General features: G+C 39.4%; 1 protein-coding gene across 2 annotated transcripts in view; it reads left to right on the top strand.

The window, feature by feature from the left end:
* The first annotated feature begins 6,073 nt into the window (after positions 1-6,073).
* lrp5 (low density lipoprotein receptor-related protein 5) overlaps positions 6,074-18,279 on the top strand; it is a 60,701-nt gene continuing 48,495 nt past the window's right edge. For both annotated transcript variants that reach the window (XM_034587318.1, XM_034587317.1), the window contains exon 1: positions 6,074-6,303. In XM_034587318.1, the coding sequence (XP_034443209.1) occupies positions 6,219-6,303 (85 nt within the window). In that variant the 5' untranslated portion in view covers positions 6,074-6,218. The remainder of the gene's footprint in view (positions 6,304-18,279) is intronic.

Below are 18,279 nucleotides of genomic sequence, written 5' to 3'. Positions count from 1 at the left end.
AGATGATGTAGCAGTGTCATCTTTTGCCTCTTTGCATTTTTCACACTACCATACATGACTGCTAGCTGTTCTAAATTGTTGGACTCTGTTAATATTAATGTCTATTTTGCTGTATCTGAAAAATGATATTCTCACAAATTAACTAAATTAATAGCCATGACTGCCCACATTTAGCTAAAAGCTCACAAGTTCTATTTGAAGGCAACAAAAAGGACAAGAAAATATCAAACCTGCTGGAGTTTGCTCTTTTAAGCTCAGTGGATGGAACATTGGACCACATTCCACTGATTCCCCCATAGTAAAAGATATGACGCAAATTATTGCACATTTCATCCTGCAAAATACTTCAAGCACAGATACACCATAATCTGATAATCTGATTCTCATCTTGAAGGTGTTGTTGATAAGGAAGATTGTGGTAATGTTTTTTTATGTTGATGTCATGTTGATGGGTACGAAGGTTGAACAAGTGTAAACACAAGAAAGAAAGAGAAAATGATTAGATAAGATTAAAAAAATCGGGGGGAATGTGGAAATGTCAAGTTCAAGTGGGTATCCCAGGACCAAGCTGGCCCTCCTAAACAGTGTATCCAACCTCCTGTCGACAGCTGAGATGCTGCTGCCGCCTGGTAAAGTGCAGTGGCATGATAAGCCCAGTCTATTGTTCAGGGGAACACCCAGGTACTTATAAGAAGTCACTGTCTCAATCTCCATTCCCTGGATGTTCATCTGTGTCAGGGGGGAGTGTCTGCGCCAAATCCACGCCAGTTCTTAGGTTTTCGTTGTCCTGATCTGGAGGCAGTTCTGCTGGCACCAGTCCACAAAGTCCTGCAGGAGTTCTCAGAGAACTTCTGCAGGTGACAGGAGGGTGAGTTGAAAGAGAAAACTGCAGCGTAGAAGGTAAAGAGGAACAGAGCCAGAACCGTTCCCTGCGGTGTCTCTGGACTGCAGACAGCCGACACACACTACTGGGTCCTCACATACTGGGGTCAGTTGGTCAACTTTTCCAGTATCCTGGATGAGATGTTACTGACTTGACTTCTTCCCCGGAGTCCCTTTTCCTTATCGTCCGCAGATCCAGGGCCGCAGCTGTGGCCACATCGTGGATTAAGATCTGTGGATCGCGTATCAGAGATCGTGATCGTAATGGTGGATCCAGTATGGCGGATTCTGTATCGTGCTGGCTGATCGTGATAATAATGGCGGATCCTGTATCGTGTTGGCATCTGATAATGGTGGTGGACCACGATCGAGGTGGCAGCTGATGGTGGATCCTGATGGCGGCAGTGGACAATGACTGTGGACTATAGTGGCATCCGATCTTGATGGTGGATCATGATCGTGGTGGCTGCTGACCATGGACTATGATTACAACAAGACTGCTTGATATACAATATTTCTCCTCAGATACTCGACCATTACTGACAATAATCCATCAATTCATTGACCTTCCATTATGCTACAAAGTGTTTATTCTAATCAATGCTGCAAATACCCTTATCTTTCTGATGTTCTCCATTACACTTGACATCTATTGCACTTCTGTCCGTCCTGGGAGAGGGATCCCTCACATGTGGCTCTCTCTGAGGTTTCTACGTTCTCTTTACCCTGTTAAAAGGGTTTTTTAGTAGTTTTTCCTTACTCTTGTTGAGGGTTAAGGGCAGAGGATGTCACACCCTGTTAAAGCCCTATGAGACAAATTGTGATTTGTGAATATGGGCTATACAAATAAAATTTGATTGATTGATTGAGAGGTGGAGGTCTATGTTTCCCCCAGAAGGGCTGGTCAAATGGTGTTGAAAGCACTGGAGAAATCAAAGAACATAAATTACACAGTGCTCCACAGCTTCTCTTGTTGAGAAAGCACTCTGAGTTGGAGGTATCCACCTCAATGCCAGGCTGATAGGCGAACTGCAGCAGGTCCATCAATGGTCTTACCAGGAGGCAGAGATAAATTAGGACAAGCCGCTCCAGGGACTTCATCAGGTGAAGTGTTAGTGCCACTGGCCTGTAGTTGCTGGTAACATATGAATTCCACTGCTATGATCACGTAATTTTGTTTACAGCACATAGACACCGTCGACTGCTTCTACTTGTATGGCACCGCTTTTTCACCCCGAGAGATTTGTTTTCTTTTAATATTTTTAATTTTAGCATCTTTCGCTTCTTAGAAGCTTCATCGACAAAGAGCATCATGAGATGACGCATCTTTACACCAAGATGCAGCTGTTGGAGTCTTACAAGGTACCTTTCTTTCTTAAAAGGACATGTTCTATCAGTTAACCTCCTGGTCTTAGCAACTACTCCTTTCTCAAATGTCTCACTGCTCAATTATTTATGCCAGGATCAGGTCCTGGGTGGTACAGTGTTCTCCACACAAAAGTTGATGTAGTCCCTGATGCAGTGTGTGTGGCTGTCGATGTCCTCCCCATGACCCTTTTGGAGATCTTCCCAAACGGTTGACTCATTACAATCCTTCAAAACCTCAGTCGCACCACTTATTCACTGTGCACGTTACACCTTGTGCATGAGAGGTTTGTCAACAGGCAAGAGATGATGCAGGTTATGGTCAAATCTTTCAAGGCGGGTTATATGCCTCCTTGGTATTAGCTTAGAAAAGGTCCAGTATTTTATTGTCTCTGGTGTGGCATGTGGTGTACTGGATGAAAGTGGGCACAGTGGAGGATGGAGAGGTATGAAGTTCCCAGAGATGAGGAGAAGAGCCTGTGGATGCAATGTCTGCAGCAGAGTGAAGGGCATCTCAGGCTGTATCAATGTTAGCAGAGGGGGAAAACATTTTAATGATAACATGCAGAAATTAGATAGTGGGGTCTCATGCTAACCGCTAACAGTTCAATGTCCCGACAGCAGTGATATTCTTGGTAACACTTTATAATAATGTTCAGTCATAAGCCATTTATAAGTCTTTTGTTAATGATGAACTAATAATTTACAAAACATCAATATACATTTGTAGATGATGAATTAAGTGATATGTTCATGTATTCAAGTAATTTACCAACTTTTTAGTAAATCATGGATAAATCATTAGTAAATGATAAATAAGTAAATGGTAAGTTTCTAGTCTTGATGACCACTCAAAGCTCTTTACAGTACAGTTTTACATTCACCCATTCACACACACATCCATACAGTGCATCTATTAGCAGTAATGGTTTGTTGTATTGTGAATCACCTGTAAGTCATATAAAGATTAGGACATATGCAAGTATCAGTTCCTTTGTACTTATTGGTTAATCATGAGCAAATGATTAGTAAATGTATGATCAATGATCAGTATATCATTTGTTTATGTATCATTAATCACTTTTAAGTTAGCCTATTAAAAGCCCCCAAAACCCCAAGTGACTAAACATTTATAAAGGATTTACAGTCAGTGGATCCAGACCGGTCAGTTTATACATTCACTCGCAACAGAAACTTGAGCTCTGTGTGGAACCAGGCGTTAATGTGATCCTCTGAACCAGTTATGACCTGCAGGTGAAGCTCCTGCAAGTGACTAGAAGGCTCCATGTGTCAGAGAAGATAGCTGTCTATACACTCCCCCAAGCCTGCAGAAGCAGCCAGCACATAGAAGCACTGCAGAACAAATGAAGTGTTCCTCACCTGGTATAAATGATGTTTAAACATATAGCTAAATCATTTACAAACCTTTCTGCATCCCTTAAGCTAAAGTTTGTAAATGACTTGCACATATTTACAATGAATAATAAGTACTATTTACATAGCACGTATTATTCATCTATCAATGTTTATTAATGTTTTGTAATTTATAAGTTCATCATTAACTAAAGGCTTATATATTATTATTATTATTATGACTGAATGTTATTATAAAGTGTTACCCTATTCTTCATTAGAGAAGTGCCCAGAGTTACAGCATCTGTCATTCTCAAACACTGCTAGCCCTCCTCCTTTCCTCTTATCGCTCTCCACTGTCCTGTCAGCCTGTATCAGCTGGAATCCGTACACTGCAGGGACTGTATCAGGGGTTGCTGCAGTTAGCAATGTCTTTGTAAACAGCATGGTGCTACACTGAAGCAACAAGGACCTTCACCACAGGGGAGCGCAGGTAGAGGAGCAGGAACACTTGCAGTAAAACACACCACCCTTCCACCCCATCCCCTGATTACAGGCCACTGATCCCTACAGAGCATCACTGCTGAAGGTACTTAAGATTCCTTGTACTTCTATTTTATTGAAGACACTAACCCTAACCTTAACGATCAAAACTAAATACTTAACCCTAAGCCTAACCTTTAAGCTAAACCTAATTCTAACCCTAAAGCTGATATCTGGACAGGAACACACACACACTTCTTCCGGACTTTCTCTGCAGGGTCTGTATGTATGAATGCAAATGTTCAAGTGAGATCCTCTGTACTTTCTGCTGAATTTCTCCACCTGGCCCCCTAGAACAAAGTCCGATGTGAGAACTTAGCAGGAGATCCTCCGAAGGATTTATCGCAAGCAAGTGGAGGTGTTAATGACATTTCTTACATGCGACAGCATAAAAAAAAAAAATAAATAACCAAGATAAAAACAAATATATCCAGATGAAAAAGCAGTGCCATACATGGAGATGACACCGACAAAGATGTCAAGAGAGCTTTTGGTGATAAGAGCTGACGCCTGTGTTGATGTGCTCTAAAAAAAGCATGTGATCTCCGCAGCGGAATTCTTACATTACGTCGTGCCTCTGCCTGCTGCACTAACCCTCGCCTGAGTCCGCTGTAGAATTTGTTGCTGTTGTTAACACGTCTGAGCAGAGGATCTCCCCCTGCATTGTTCATGTGTGAATTGCAACCTTTGAAGAAAGTGTGGACTCAATTCTCCGAAGTTCCTCAGAAGATCATGTCTGAAAACGAGAGAAGCATAACAGCAGGTGCTCAAGCCCCGCACTCTTCTCTCCTAAAACCGAACCTTAAAAACAAAAATCCTAAACATCAAGAAAACCCTTGGAGTTCAAGCAAGCTAACCTCACTGACTTGTACAACAAACAGGTTGTGAGGAAAGCCACATCTATTTTATTGGTTAGTACTCACCACCTTCTCTCTGAGTTCCATTCTTTTACCCTTTGGCCCAGATTCAAACTCATATTCATTACCACTGCCATTCCACCTTTTAATTCAGGCCAGGGGGGCAGATGGCGATGGTATTCATGTTTGTTTTTTTCAAGATTTTTAAAATATCTTATATAGTATTTATTATTCTTGTTTTTATTGTATTTATTCTACAGCAGAGGTCTTCAACAGGGGGTCCGTGAAATTTTTGGTTGATTAGACAATTTTTTATTTTCCACAAATTTAAATGTCTTTAAATACACATTAACATGAATCAAACATATTGTAGCGAACGGATAAATGGAGGCAGAAGACGTTATCTTTCAGTCAGCAATGCACACATTCAGCGACACGCAATAATAAAAACATGAATATATGAACCTGTGTATTATTTGAATAGCTTAGTATTGAATGCACAATAACAGGGTAGCTATGTTTATACATGGCACTAGGCCCAGTTTAATATAAAACACTATTTTATACAATATATATAGTAGGGGGTCCCTGCTCCATCTCTCCATCAGTTTGGGGGTCCTTGGCCTGAAAAACATTGAAGACCCCTGTTCTACAGTATTATATTTATTCAACATTTGTAAGGTCAACGCGGGACAACTATTGCTCTCCCAAATCTGCAACATCTGTGCCTATCTCTCCTCTTTGTTTTGTCTTGTTTTTATTGTTCATGTCTTGCTAAAAAAACAATTGTCCTTCGGGGAATTTAGTTGAGTTTTACTGATTTTAGTAGGAGGTCTGCTTGAAATCCAGGTTAAGAATAACATAGATATGGTCGTTACGTCAGTTTAAAAATAAAAAGGTATGTATGACATTATTAGTAAAGTGGAATTTGTGAAATTTAGAAAATATCTGTTCGCCTTGTCTTGGATGACGTCATACCACGTCCGCCTGCCCCTTCTCTCCGTGCACGAGCTCGACTGTCCAAAGTATAAAGTAGTGCGAGTGCCTCAACAGTGAAAAAGTGTAGTCGATAGGGAAGCGCGTGCACACACTCACTCACTCAGATACACAGTTAGCTGTACAACAGAACACCAACTCATATGTGTTCATGGACACACCGAAAGTGGACCTCTTTACAACTTCATTTAAGAGTAAACAGCCGACAATGAAGCGGGACTTATGGAATTAAAGCTTAGAGGAACTGAAATGGGCGGTCTGCTGCTGCTGCTGCTGCTCAGGAGCTGCCTGCTGTCGGCAGTTCAAGGTACGTTCACTTTTTGTTCACTTTTATTCTGAGGAAACAAAGACTGTGGAGCCACCAGGGTGAACATGATAAGAACGTTGTAGTTAACTTGCTGTGCTCCATTTGTGTGTTGGTGCTCGCCTCTCCACACTGAGGTGTGCAGCTAGCTGTGATATTTGTTCTGAAAGTTTTTATGTCCCAAGGGTACAACAACAACTATGTAGTTGCAGTAAATATCTTTAAATTTGACGTTGGTGTCTGACTCACAGCTGAATAAACCTATTGTAGATAAACCGTTTTGTACAGTAGCTTAATCTCAGCGGTGTGTTTATTTGCTGGAGCACAAATCAAGTTTGAAAAGAGCCTGGGCTGTTTTCTCGGGCCTCGGCAGCTCCAGACGATTCCTGCTCGGTGTCGGATGTCAGGCAGACTCTGTGCTCCAGTGTGGAGAAGTAAATGAAGAAGGAATGTTTATTTCTGAAAGAAAATGCTGATGGACATACTAGATAGTTTGTGCCTCTGGATCAGTGTCTTTATCAGACTTTCTTTCTCTGCCGGTTGATTTGCGGTCTTGTTCGCCCAAACTGCACCAGTACGAGGCGGAGCTTCGACATTCTGTCATGTCTGAAGACAGGATCATTGTCTGCAGGAATCTTTAAACCTAAGCGTCATTAGTGTGAGCAGAATATCTAAAGTGCTGGATTGCATATGAGCAATTGAATTGCACAGACAGAAGTGAGTATTGCAAATTATAAATTAGTTAAACCTCAAACAATAAAATGTTACTGACAGTAGATGTTGGAATGACGGTGCACACAACTACTTTTAACAAGAATATCGTGGGTTAAAGTGAGTTTAGCTAAACAGGCAGAGACAGGGTTACACTTTCACTTTTTATTCTAGCTCTAAATGTCTAAATGCCCTAACTATCTCTCATTGTCCACAACATATTTATATTCAGAGGATCTTTTTGTGTCTACTTCCTGATCATGTCCTCACTAACATTTAGGTCCAAAAGTCCTCAATCAAACCGTACTAATGTGTGTCAATGTGTACTGGTGAAATAAATAAAGCTGAAACAGTTAACCTTGGAATCATTAGCTGGTGGAAATTATACTATAAACCAATACAATTTCCAGCATGATTAAATTGTGAAGACTGACATATGACTGATTCACTATAAAAAAAGTTTACATCCAATCTGAAATTACATTTGTATAATCCTGTAACTGATGAATCTCAGAACAGCAGCAGATATACGTTCATAGAGGTGAGTGATGAACATAAAATGGGACTGAATGGCCAGCTTTTATGTCCTTGTAGCTTTTCTTTGATCAGATATTTCTCATGATTTTGTAAATTTCTACTTAGATTATTGTTTAAATGTTTGTCCCTTTTTGCTCTGTGTATTCTGAAACAATTGACAGCATTATTTTCTTCAACATGTTACAACATATGTATAATGTGTGTTTTTTTGCACTGGTACCACTTAAGCCATTTTCAGACATGACCTCGGGGTAAAATTCGGACATATGGCTACGGAGTTTACCCAGAGTTTACCTTTCCATCATGCACAACACAGCGGGAGGTTTTCTGCACAGACGCATTCACAACAGCATCAAATCCTCCACAGTTTTCAGGTGAGAGGTGGCGCAGCCAGGTGCAGCAGACAGAGACAGGAAGTGACGTATTAACTCTGACACCGTCGTCAGCTCTTATCACCACAAGCACTTATTCACCAGGAGATATTTGTATTCTGTTCGTTTTCTTTTTAATTTTTGCGTGTGTCCCGTGTTAGAAGCGCCCCCATCAACCCCCCCACTCGCTTTCACTGTATCTAGTGGGGGATCCCCTGCTGTGTCTTCACATCGACTTCTCCGGGATTTCTAAAGACTTTATACTCGGAAGTCAGGCGTGGAAACGTTGGAGTGTCTCACTTGGACATTTGCGTTCACACATGCACCTCCTCGGTGGATCTGCGGAGTAGAGTACATATCTGAAAGCAGCTTTAGTGACATTGTGTTTCAGTTTATTATCAAGTTGATTTGCTCAAAATATATTTAATAGAAATTTCGTGGACGTTAATCTGAAAAGTGTATTGTTGTGCCCACACAGTCAATTTATCTGCTTCTGAAAGTATCATTAGCTACTAAGATTAATGTATTGAACATTTTGTTTTTAGACACGTCAATTTTTTTTTATTCAATCAATCAATCAATCAAATTGTATTTGTATAGCCCATATTCACAAATCACAATTTGTCTCATAGGGCTTTAACATGGTGTGACATCATGTTTGAAACTAATGAAATATTTGATGGGATTGGTTGTGGTCAAAATCTCTGACTGATTGTACATATACACACCATGTAGAAGATAGGTTCGCCTATATCTCTTCTTTTTGTTAAGAATACTGACATTTATTTACACATTACTCATATCACCATAAAAACACACTACCAAACATTGTAGCTCATTTTGTACATAAGGAACATTAAAGTATGTTAATAAGTTGATGTTTAGATTTAAACAGAAACAGAAAAGAAGACTGGGATTTTTCTTAAGTTAAGATGGTTGGCTGTTGTTGGTCCTCAAGCGAAAATGATTTCCTGCGTTTGGCACTAAGTCGACTGCATGTACGCACACTTTGCACTCACTGACTAAAAACACCAAAGTGGTGTCAATACACTGTATGTTTAGACATACTGTTCTATCACTTGGTGTATAGCTGGGTTTTCTCATAAATTATACACTCTCATCAACAGTGCCCGAATATAAATTTTACAACTGTTTTTGTGCCTTTTTCAGTTGGATTTTGAGACCTCTGTTCACAGTTATAAAATGTAAATTGGCTAAACCTCTTCTCTTTGGCCCCCTCACAAGTTCACAAACAGCATCACAGCCAACATCTGATAAAGAGTGGGCTGACCAAATCATTATATTATGATTGTGACATCATTTGACAAACTATACTGTAAAGTTTTGAGTGGTCATGACTAGAAAAGCTCTGCATAAATTCAGTCCATTAAAAAAAAAAAAACGTAGAAGAAGTCGGACCAGGACGTTCTTATTAAACATTTGTAGAAAGTTTGCTAACAGAAGTTATGTTTAATGGATATAATGCTTATAAATTAACAACAGAAAAAACAAGGGAACGTGCAGAAGCCGTCAAAGAAGTGAAAACGCAACAAGGTTAAATGACAACAGAATTAAGGATAAACAAAAAGCAAAAATAGCAATAAAAGATTATTCATCTGACAGGCACAGGCTGTATTAACCATTAACCCCTGTTCAACAACTGCAGACCATATGCTACATAACTCCCTAAATGCATATTTCCCCCATTTAGAGAACTTAAAGGCCGTGTAAAGCAATTAAAAATTAGCTGCCTGTGTGAACAGCCGACAACCGCTACATAAAGCAGAAAGAGAACCATTGATGTTACGGTGCTCTAGTTTGGGGGGCTTGCTATGCTGAGGAGGGCCGCGCTTCGTCATGTATGTCAACCAATAAATTTATGATGACGTTGTGCAGTCCCCTTCTCAGAATCTCCGAAAACTCAGGAATCGGTCAAACTTCACATTTCAGTACATAGTTCCCATTCTTTTCACGTTTTCAATAATCAATTACTGATATGTATAGCATGTTAATAGACAAATAACTTACTTTGCTTTACATGGTCTTTAACTGTGTCCCAAAGCAAAAATGTTTGGAAAAAAAAAACTCAAACACATTTTCAATGACTCAAATATCACAAACTAATTATTATACTAATAACTAAACTAAATAAACTAATTTGATAACAATTACAAACATTCTCTTATTTATGAAAAATGTATACCTTTAACATTAATCTTGTCAAACCTACCTATAACCTATGTCATTGACCTTGTCATCCAATTCCAAGGGGAGGGGTTTCTGATTGACATATGCCCCACCCTTTCTGTGACCCCCATGAAGTCATGTGATTCCAGTCACATGATATCCATGCTAACTTATAGTAAAAGTGCTGTTGACTAGATTGTTGGAACATTACTCAATGTCCCAGATTACCCAAATTCCCCCTATGTGAAAAACTTCAAGGGAAAACTGGGAGATGTGCGGTGGTAGAGTCACACAGTTTTCAAGATCCTGGCCTTTGCATTTCCTCTCCCAGTCCGAAAAGGTATGTTCCTACAGTCACCAGAAGGGGTGGCTGTGGCTCAGGGATTAGAGCAGTTGTCCTCAAGAGAGGAAAAAGAGAGGATAGAGGGGAGAAAGACTGGAATGAAGGACAAACTGCAGAGAGAAGTGAGGGAAAGGATAAGAACGGATGGGGGACACAGAAATGGGAAAGGGGAGGATTTCTCTGTTCATGTGTTTTGTTCTTCTTGAAGAAAGCAAACAGGCGTTCTTGCTTTACGCCTTATCAGAGCCCATCTTAACAGAACGGTGCATGTGTGTCACCACATCTCTTGTCCTTTCCTTCAGGCCTTCAGATTTCCCTTCTAGCCTCAAACTCTTCTACTTTCCCATCTGCTAGTTGCTTACCAATCCAATATTTTGGTGTTTCATTGTAAAAATGTTGGTTTAGCTGATGACTGTGTGCATCATTAATAACATTTAATTTGGGCTAAACTCTAAAGCTGCTGATGCACTGACCTCCATAGATCCTCCGTATTTTCTCCAGAGGAGGTGCATGTGTAAATGCAGAGCCTGTGCAATTTTTGCAGACATTCTTCGCTTGTCCCCCTAGTATAAAGTCCATAGAAAGCCCAGAGAAGTAGATGTGTGAACAGAGCAAGGAATTGAGTGAATCCAGTTGTTAACACTATAATAATGAGTTAACGCATATTCCTTTTAACGCCACACATTTTTTTGAGGGGTGATTAACGTGCGCACGTTCTGTGATAATCAATACGTTTGTGAAATCAGGAAGCGATGGAGCAGTAAAGTTGTGGATGGCAAGCAGAAACAAGCCTCAAATGAATAAAGATAATGGTCTTTTGAATGGCAAGTTCAGCTTCAAAGCCAAGCCACATGGTTCTCTCGACAAGAACAAAGTTATATGCATTTACTGTCGATGTGAAATGAGTTACCACTGGAGTACGACAAGTCTTAGATACCATTTGCTGGCCAAGCATACAGCTGATGCAAAGAGCCCTACTCCCCCTCGCCAAAGGCAGACCAAGCTGGTTAGTTTGCAACGGAGACGCATGGACAACTCCACAAGCAACAAACTTTCAACTACAGCTACAGCTTGCAGGCAGAGTAACATTGTCAATATTCCCATCTGTTGTTTCTTGTTGGGCTTGAGTTTGCCATTTATGCTTTCAGCATATGTTTTGAGCATGCAGTACCTTTGAGGATATTCTGGAGAATATTCTGGACATTGTTTGTCTTTGTTTTGGATTGTTGCAAAAATAAGAAACGTATATTTGTAACAACTAGCAGGTTTCTGCCTGAGGACCTCAGGCTGCGCACAGGCTCATGAGTGGTTATAACCTAATGTGAACCGAATGCAAGTGATGTGGGCCAATAATGAGAATTTCAGTTTTGTCAGAGTTCAATTGAAGTAAATTATTTGACATCCAGTCTTTAATATCGTAGAGACAGTTAACTAAATGGGACAGGTTTGTAGGGTTGTTGGGCTTCACTGGGAGATATAATTGTGTATCGTCTGTTATTAGCAAACTACTGACTACAAAAAATATTGAGATACAAATACATGTAGGCCAAGTCTGTACATTCGGATTAGACTGGTATGATGTCCTTATAATAATCAACATGAACCTTTTCTCACTCACCTCCATGTCACCCGCTCTCCCTGCCCTGCCCTGACAGCATCCTCATTCTCTCCTTCTCTCTCTCCCTCTTTACTCTGAATGCACCACAGTGAACATGAAAGAAATATTATCAGTAAAGAGGTGGTGTTTTTGGCCATTATGTTCTCGAATAAATCATTTAAAATTTCTGATCTGAATAGCAATGATTATATAAGTTACACAAGGAAGCATTAACACATCTCGTGCACTAGTAAGCCGCTTACTGGTACTCTTTTCCACACTGTTCTCAACTCACTTTTCTTGTTTTTAGAAGGAGAAAAATGTCTTGTCAAGGTTTGTGAAGAGAGCAGATGGACCCAAAATGTAGGAGCGAGGCAGGAGGTAGATCCAATTCAAATAACAGAATTTACTCCAAATAGTTCAAAACAAGGAGCAGGCCCAGGAAGAAACAAAAGGCAAAACTCAAACTGTCCATGACAAGAAAACAAGGCAGGAGATACTGGAGACAAAACTGACAGAGACTAAGACCATGACTTAACAGATGACTCAACAAAGACAGAACTGAGGACTTGACCTAAATACAAACTGAACTGATGACAAACTAGAGACAGGTGGCATGGGACAAACAGGTGAAACAAATCAAGGCAGGAAGTAAATTGAACAGAAACACTAGGGAGATCAGACTTTCAAAATAAAACAGGAAACACAGTGGAACACAAATCTAAACACAGAGTGGAACACAGAGTGGAACACAGAGTGGAACACAGAGTGAAACACAGTGAAACAAGGAAACACAGATAAGTCCAGAATCATGACACAAATTGTGATTTGTGAATATGGGCTATACAAATAAACACATTAATTGATGATTGATTGATAATTCTATGATACACATTGTTAACCTTGTTTAAAATATGCAGAATGTGGTCATGACATGACATGTCGTTTTTTATAGGACTGTCTTCATGTGCAGTATTGACTGTCACAGTTTTTTCCCATATTAACATTTTATTTAGATTAAAGGGCCTCGTAGAATTTCAATGTTTTGCCGGGAAACAGGAACTTGTTTTAACATCAGTGTACGTTATCCAATCTGCACCAAACTTTACAAGCCTGACCACAATCTACATGCCAACATTTAGTCGTAGTCATAGCGCCCCCTAATGGCAACAATAAATGACATGTTTTATACTGTGATGTACTCTTCCTAGCAGGTTGACCACATCCTGTTGAACCTAAGACCCTTTAGTCGTGGTCAATGACGAGAGCTTAAAGGAGTTGCTGATGCCATACAATGAAACTTGTGAGTTTTCGTCAGGGACAGGCAAATCTCCATGTCTCGTAATGAACCTTCAAGTAGCTATAACTTTTGCTCCAATCACTGTCAAACTTCACGTGTGTAATAAGGGTCCTGACCTGAACATATCTTTATGCCAATATGCAATAATAGTCACACCGCCCCCTAGCTGGGACAGGAAGTACCATGTATTATACTTTGACATGCAATGCCTAGCTTTTTCATTTGATCCACCTCAAAAACGGTCAGGGAAACCTTGAGATGTTGGTGATGCCATGTTGTTACACTTAAGCCTTTACATTAAACAGCGATGGCGTGACGTGCGATGGAACGCTAACAAACAAGAAGTCGACCCTATTATTGCTCCGATTGTTGGGCCTCATTCACCAATATTTTAAATCTTATATGTGTTCTTAACAAGTCTTTCTAAGAAAACCTCATGTTCTAAAACTGCAGAGTTCTTTGCATCTGTGTTCTTATATTGATGTTTGCCATGTGATTGTAAGTTAAAAGCCCATGTCAGTTTTTCCTAACTAGCATAGGCAAACGCCTCGCCAATGCCTATAAAAGGGCATGGGACTGCAGTGCCATGTGCACACACATAAATCACAGAAACTGAAAAACACCATTTAAGAAGCCAGGAGTGATTAAACGAAAATCTAAAGACGGCTCCGCACCGGACTCAAATTGTAAAAAAAATTGTTTTATTTTGTAGTCTCAACATGAAATACCACAAAAAAATTATACATGGAATACAGTTACACGTTCAGTGAAAGCTGTATCGAGAGAAAGTCCCATAATTGAAATGAAAAAAAAATTGCCGGATCTCTGATTTCTAGTCTAAATAAATATTATCAAACACAGACGAGAGAGAGGGAAGGGTAAAGAAAGGTACACAGAGTTATCTGAGCTGGAGCAGTGCAGAATTGGAAACACAGCACTGCATAATATCGTTGTGGTGATCCACTTGTGCAAATGCATATGAGTTGTGATTCTTAATGTGTGCAGTGATTATTTGCCCCATGGGATTTTAGCTTTCCTTTTCTGTGTGGGTTTAATGGTCCTAAGAGTAGTAGCACCCTTTAAATCTTTCCTGTGTATATTTGCTATTTACATCAAGGGATTCGTCAGAGCCTCATCCCTTGCACTTTCTTAAACTTGCTATTGCCTAGCTTAAACTGACAGAAACACAAGGGGATTGTGGTCTGAATACACAATGACCTGTTATTTATTATTATTTTCATGTAGGGCTGGGGCAAAGCATCGACGTCATCGATTACGTAAATACGTAGACTCACGGAACTAAATCTAACTAAAACTAAAATGAATTAAATCCTGGCAGCACACGGTAGTTTACTTCTCTCACTGAACAAGAGAAAGTGGGAGCAAAGTGAAAAGTTAAAGCTGTTTAATTGTTAATGTTTGTTTAGATATTTTAGGAAATGGGGAAATCTTTTAATAATTTTTTTCTAAAATTAAGCACTTTATTTTAAGATTCCTTTTTCAAAAGCCCTTTATTTCTACTGACCTTATTTTACTTGAAATGAGAAAATACTATTTATTTTATTGCTAGAATACACTTCAGTTCAGTGTGAAAATTAATAATAAACATTTATACTTATCTTTATATAATACTTTATCAGTTTTTGACTTCATACAGACATTGATACAACTACTAGGCTACTTCAAGATTGTTTTTTTTTTTTGATATACTGCTAAACTTGAATTTACACAGTGTTGATATTCCTCCAGAAAGTTACTTTGGTTTATTTTGTTGTTGGAAAGCTTAATGTAGATTGATATCCTCCTTTTACTTTAATGAAACAAGCTCTTCTACAAATTTTATTTTGGAGAGATATGGGACTGTAAAACCACTTCAGACTGGGCTATTTTCTGTTGTAGAAAAATGCCCTGTAGTGCATACTTGTTTTTAGTGTTTAGTGTAGTGTTTTTGTCAGATTTGTTTGTATTTAACAGAAGATTATTAAATAAATATAAATGACACAAGTTTTTAAAATTGTATTTTTGATAAATGCATTATTATATTAATCGAGTAATAAAAAATAATCGTTAGATTAATCAATTAATCAAAAAAAAATCGTTAGATTTATCGATAAAAAGAAAATCTATAGGTGCATTCCTATATTTATGTCATATACAGAATGTCAATAAATTGTCTATTTTTTGAGCCGTCAGCCTCCTGTCCCATTTATTCTGGACATATTTGGTGAACCAGATTGGAAATAAACAGGCATATTAATTTCCAGCACAACACATATGTGAGAGTGTACGTCTTTGTCCTCTCAGTTACCAGGACACTCCAGCTGGCCCAGGGAGGTTTGTCAACACTAATCCTCACTAGAGTGTTTCAGGGGCAAGAGGTGAGCCCTCAATGGGTGGTCTGCCAGTTTCAATGTTTCTGTTTCCTTTCAGATTTTCTGTTGTTTATTTTGCTCCGTACCTGTTTCTTTGAGTTTTCATATAATTAATATTATATGATTAATTCATATAATTCATTAATTGAGGGTAGGTGGCCAAATACGCTACCAGAAACAAAAATGTCAGACCTCAGAATGAACACTTCAGTACAGAGGATAATTGATAAAATGACAATCTTAATTATATAAATAAATAATCACATAATCAGTGTCCTGGGAGTGAATTAGGCAGGAGAACCGTTTCCACTGAGGAGCACCTGAACTGCCCACACTAAATACATGTCACCATAAGAGATGTCAAACACAGAAGCAAATCACTGCAGACTGCATTAACATATCCCACTTTACACAGTGAAGTCACATCAATACCACACAAAGGAGTGAGAGGCCAATTATTGCACATACCTTCCTGGATCGAACCAGGAATAATTATTATACATTAAAATACGCAACTTGCCTGGCTGGGATCTGTCACGTTGGCTGGGCTGTCTACTAGTTGGCTGCAATACCCATGTGTGTGAGGGACAGGGTCAAACTCAGTGCAGCTTATATTAACCGTATTTGAGTTGAGTCTGTTATGTTTAAAAAAAACTGAAAAGCCTGCCACTGGGGTCCAGTTTTGTCTCGCGCAATTGATTTATACTGAAGTAGGATGATTTAAACCTGAGACAATTTTGGGAAACAAGAGTTTCCTTTCCTGTGGTCGCCTTGTTGTCCCCATCTGGTTCCAACACTCAGCTCTTTCAGTTTAAGTGTCTACTTTTGCAGCTTTAATTGATGATTTGGGCTGCTCCCTTTTTACCATACACCTTGCATGAAGCCAGCGGCTGACAGGCTGATACATGTTAGATAGTAGGGCTGGGCAATATTGAAAAAAATCTTATCATGATCATTTCTTTCATACCAGTCAATATCGATATACGTATATCGCAATATAAATCAAATCATCTCCACTGCACTGAGATACATTACGATGCACAGTGACTCTGCTCCTCTGATGTTTTCTAATCACTTACTTAGAACTGATCAAAACTTGCTGAATTCATATTCATGTTCCTAGATAAACAGGGCGTCGCTTCTTCTGCAACAATGAAGTTAAAGCACTGCAGGAGTGTGAGAGTGTGTATGTATGTGTGTGTGTCTGCTCGTTTCTTTCCATTTTCACAAACTGACTGATAACCTAATGTATTTAACTATTAAGCGATGATGTGGGATCATGAGTCTTGATTGTTCCTAATAACTTGTGATCAGTGCTGGTGTTTATTGGTAAAGTGTAAAGTGTGTGCAGATCAGTGTGGGGGTGAAGAGGAAGCAGAAGCCGACACAGGACGACCGGACCTTTAATGTGCGTCTGTCCTGGTCCTTAAGCAGCAGTGGTTATAATAATTCAGCGGTGGAAACTCGCTAAAACAATGAACGTAGTGGAAAACATGAATCGATTATGTTCAGTCACTGCATCGATGCAGAGTCGTCCACCTCTATGCTGGAGCCCAAACATTAACACATGTGCTGCTGCCGGCTGCTGCTTCCACACTCTGTGCTCTATGCGTCAACCTAACCTGACGTGGCTGTAACTCTATTCCAGCCACATGATTGGTTCAGCGCAGAGCTATTCTCATTATTATTGGCTGTTCGTGTTGTCAAAACATGGATGGAATAAGTTCTATCGACTTTGTATTGACCATGTCTTATATTTCTATCGAGGAAAAGTTATAACGCGATAATTATATTTATCTCTTTATCGCCCAGCCCTAGATATGTGTTCACTTATTAATTTTCCACAATATTTACTGTGTAAAGACAAATATTCAGACCACAAATTTACATTTGAAGAAAATAAAATGCTTTTTAGTAGGCTATTGATCACGGTGATAATGTTATTGCACAATCCATATAGCTGTTCAATATCACACCAGTTATTCCTATAACACCATGTACCGCCCCCCTACCTCTGTAGGATTGTAATTTAGTGTTTTGCTTGGTTGCTTCATTGTAGAGCTAGCTGTGTGCAGTGCTCTTTGCTCTGCTGTTGTGCGTTCTCACGTTGTCTCTCTCTCACCGCATTCGTGGCCTGTCAAAATATCCATTACGTTTTTACCATCCTTGTCAGACAGGCAGAATTCAACACTGTAGATATCACTGTAAGCATCGCTATGACAACAGTTCTCAGCTGGCATGCACACCCATGGGACTAAAAGTTCTACTAAAAGGTACTTTTGGTTGAAACTGGGCTATCCTTCTGCACTTGGCCAGCAGTCAGCTGGCTGCAGATGGGTTTAACCCTTCTCTCTGTTAACCAATAAGAACACATAAGAAGTATCATAAGTGAGATTCCTATTTTAAGCAACACAGTGATATGATTGATATGATGAGCTTGGTGTTTGTAAAAAAAAGTATTGAACGTAGGGCTGAGCGATAAAACGATATCGATAATTATCGCGATATAACTTTTCCTCAATAAAAACTTAAGACACGTCGATATAACTCATCCCGTCCAT

This window comes from Hippoglossus hippoglossus, chromosome 6 (assembly GCF_009819705.1).
Source record: "Hippoglossus hippoglossus isolate fHipHip1 chromosome 6, fHipHip1.pri, whole genome shotgun sequence".
Lineage (NCBI taxonomy): Eukaryota > Metazoa > Chordata > Actinopteri > Pleuronectiformes > Pleuronectidae > Hippoglossus > Hippoglossus hippoglossus.
This window is presented reverse-complemented; position numbering and strand designations above follow the sequence as displayed.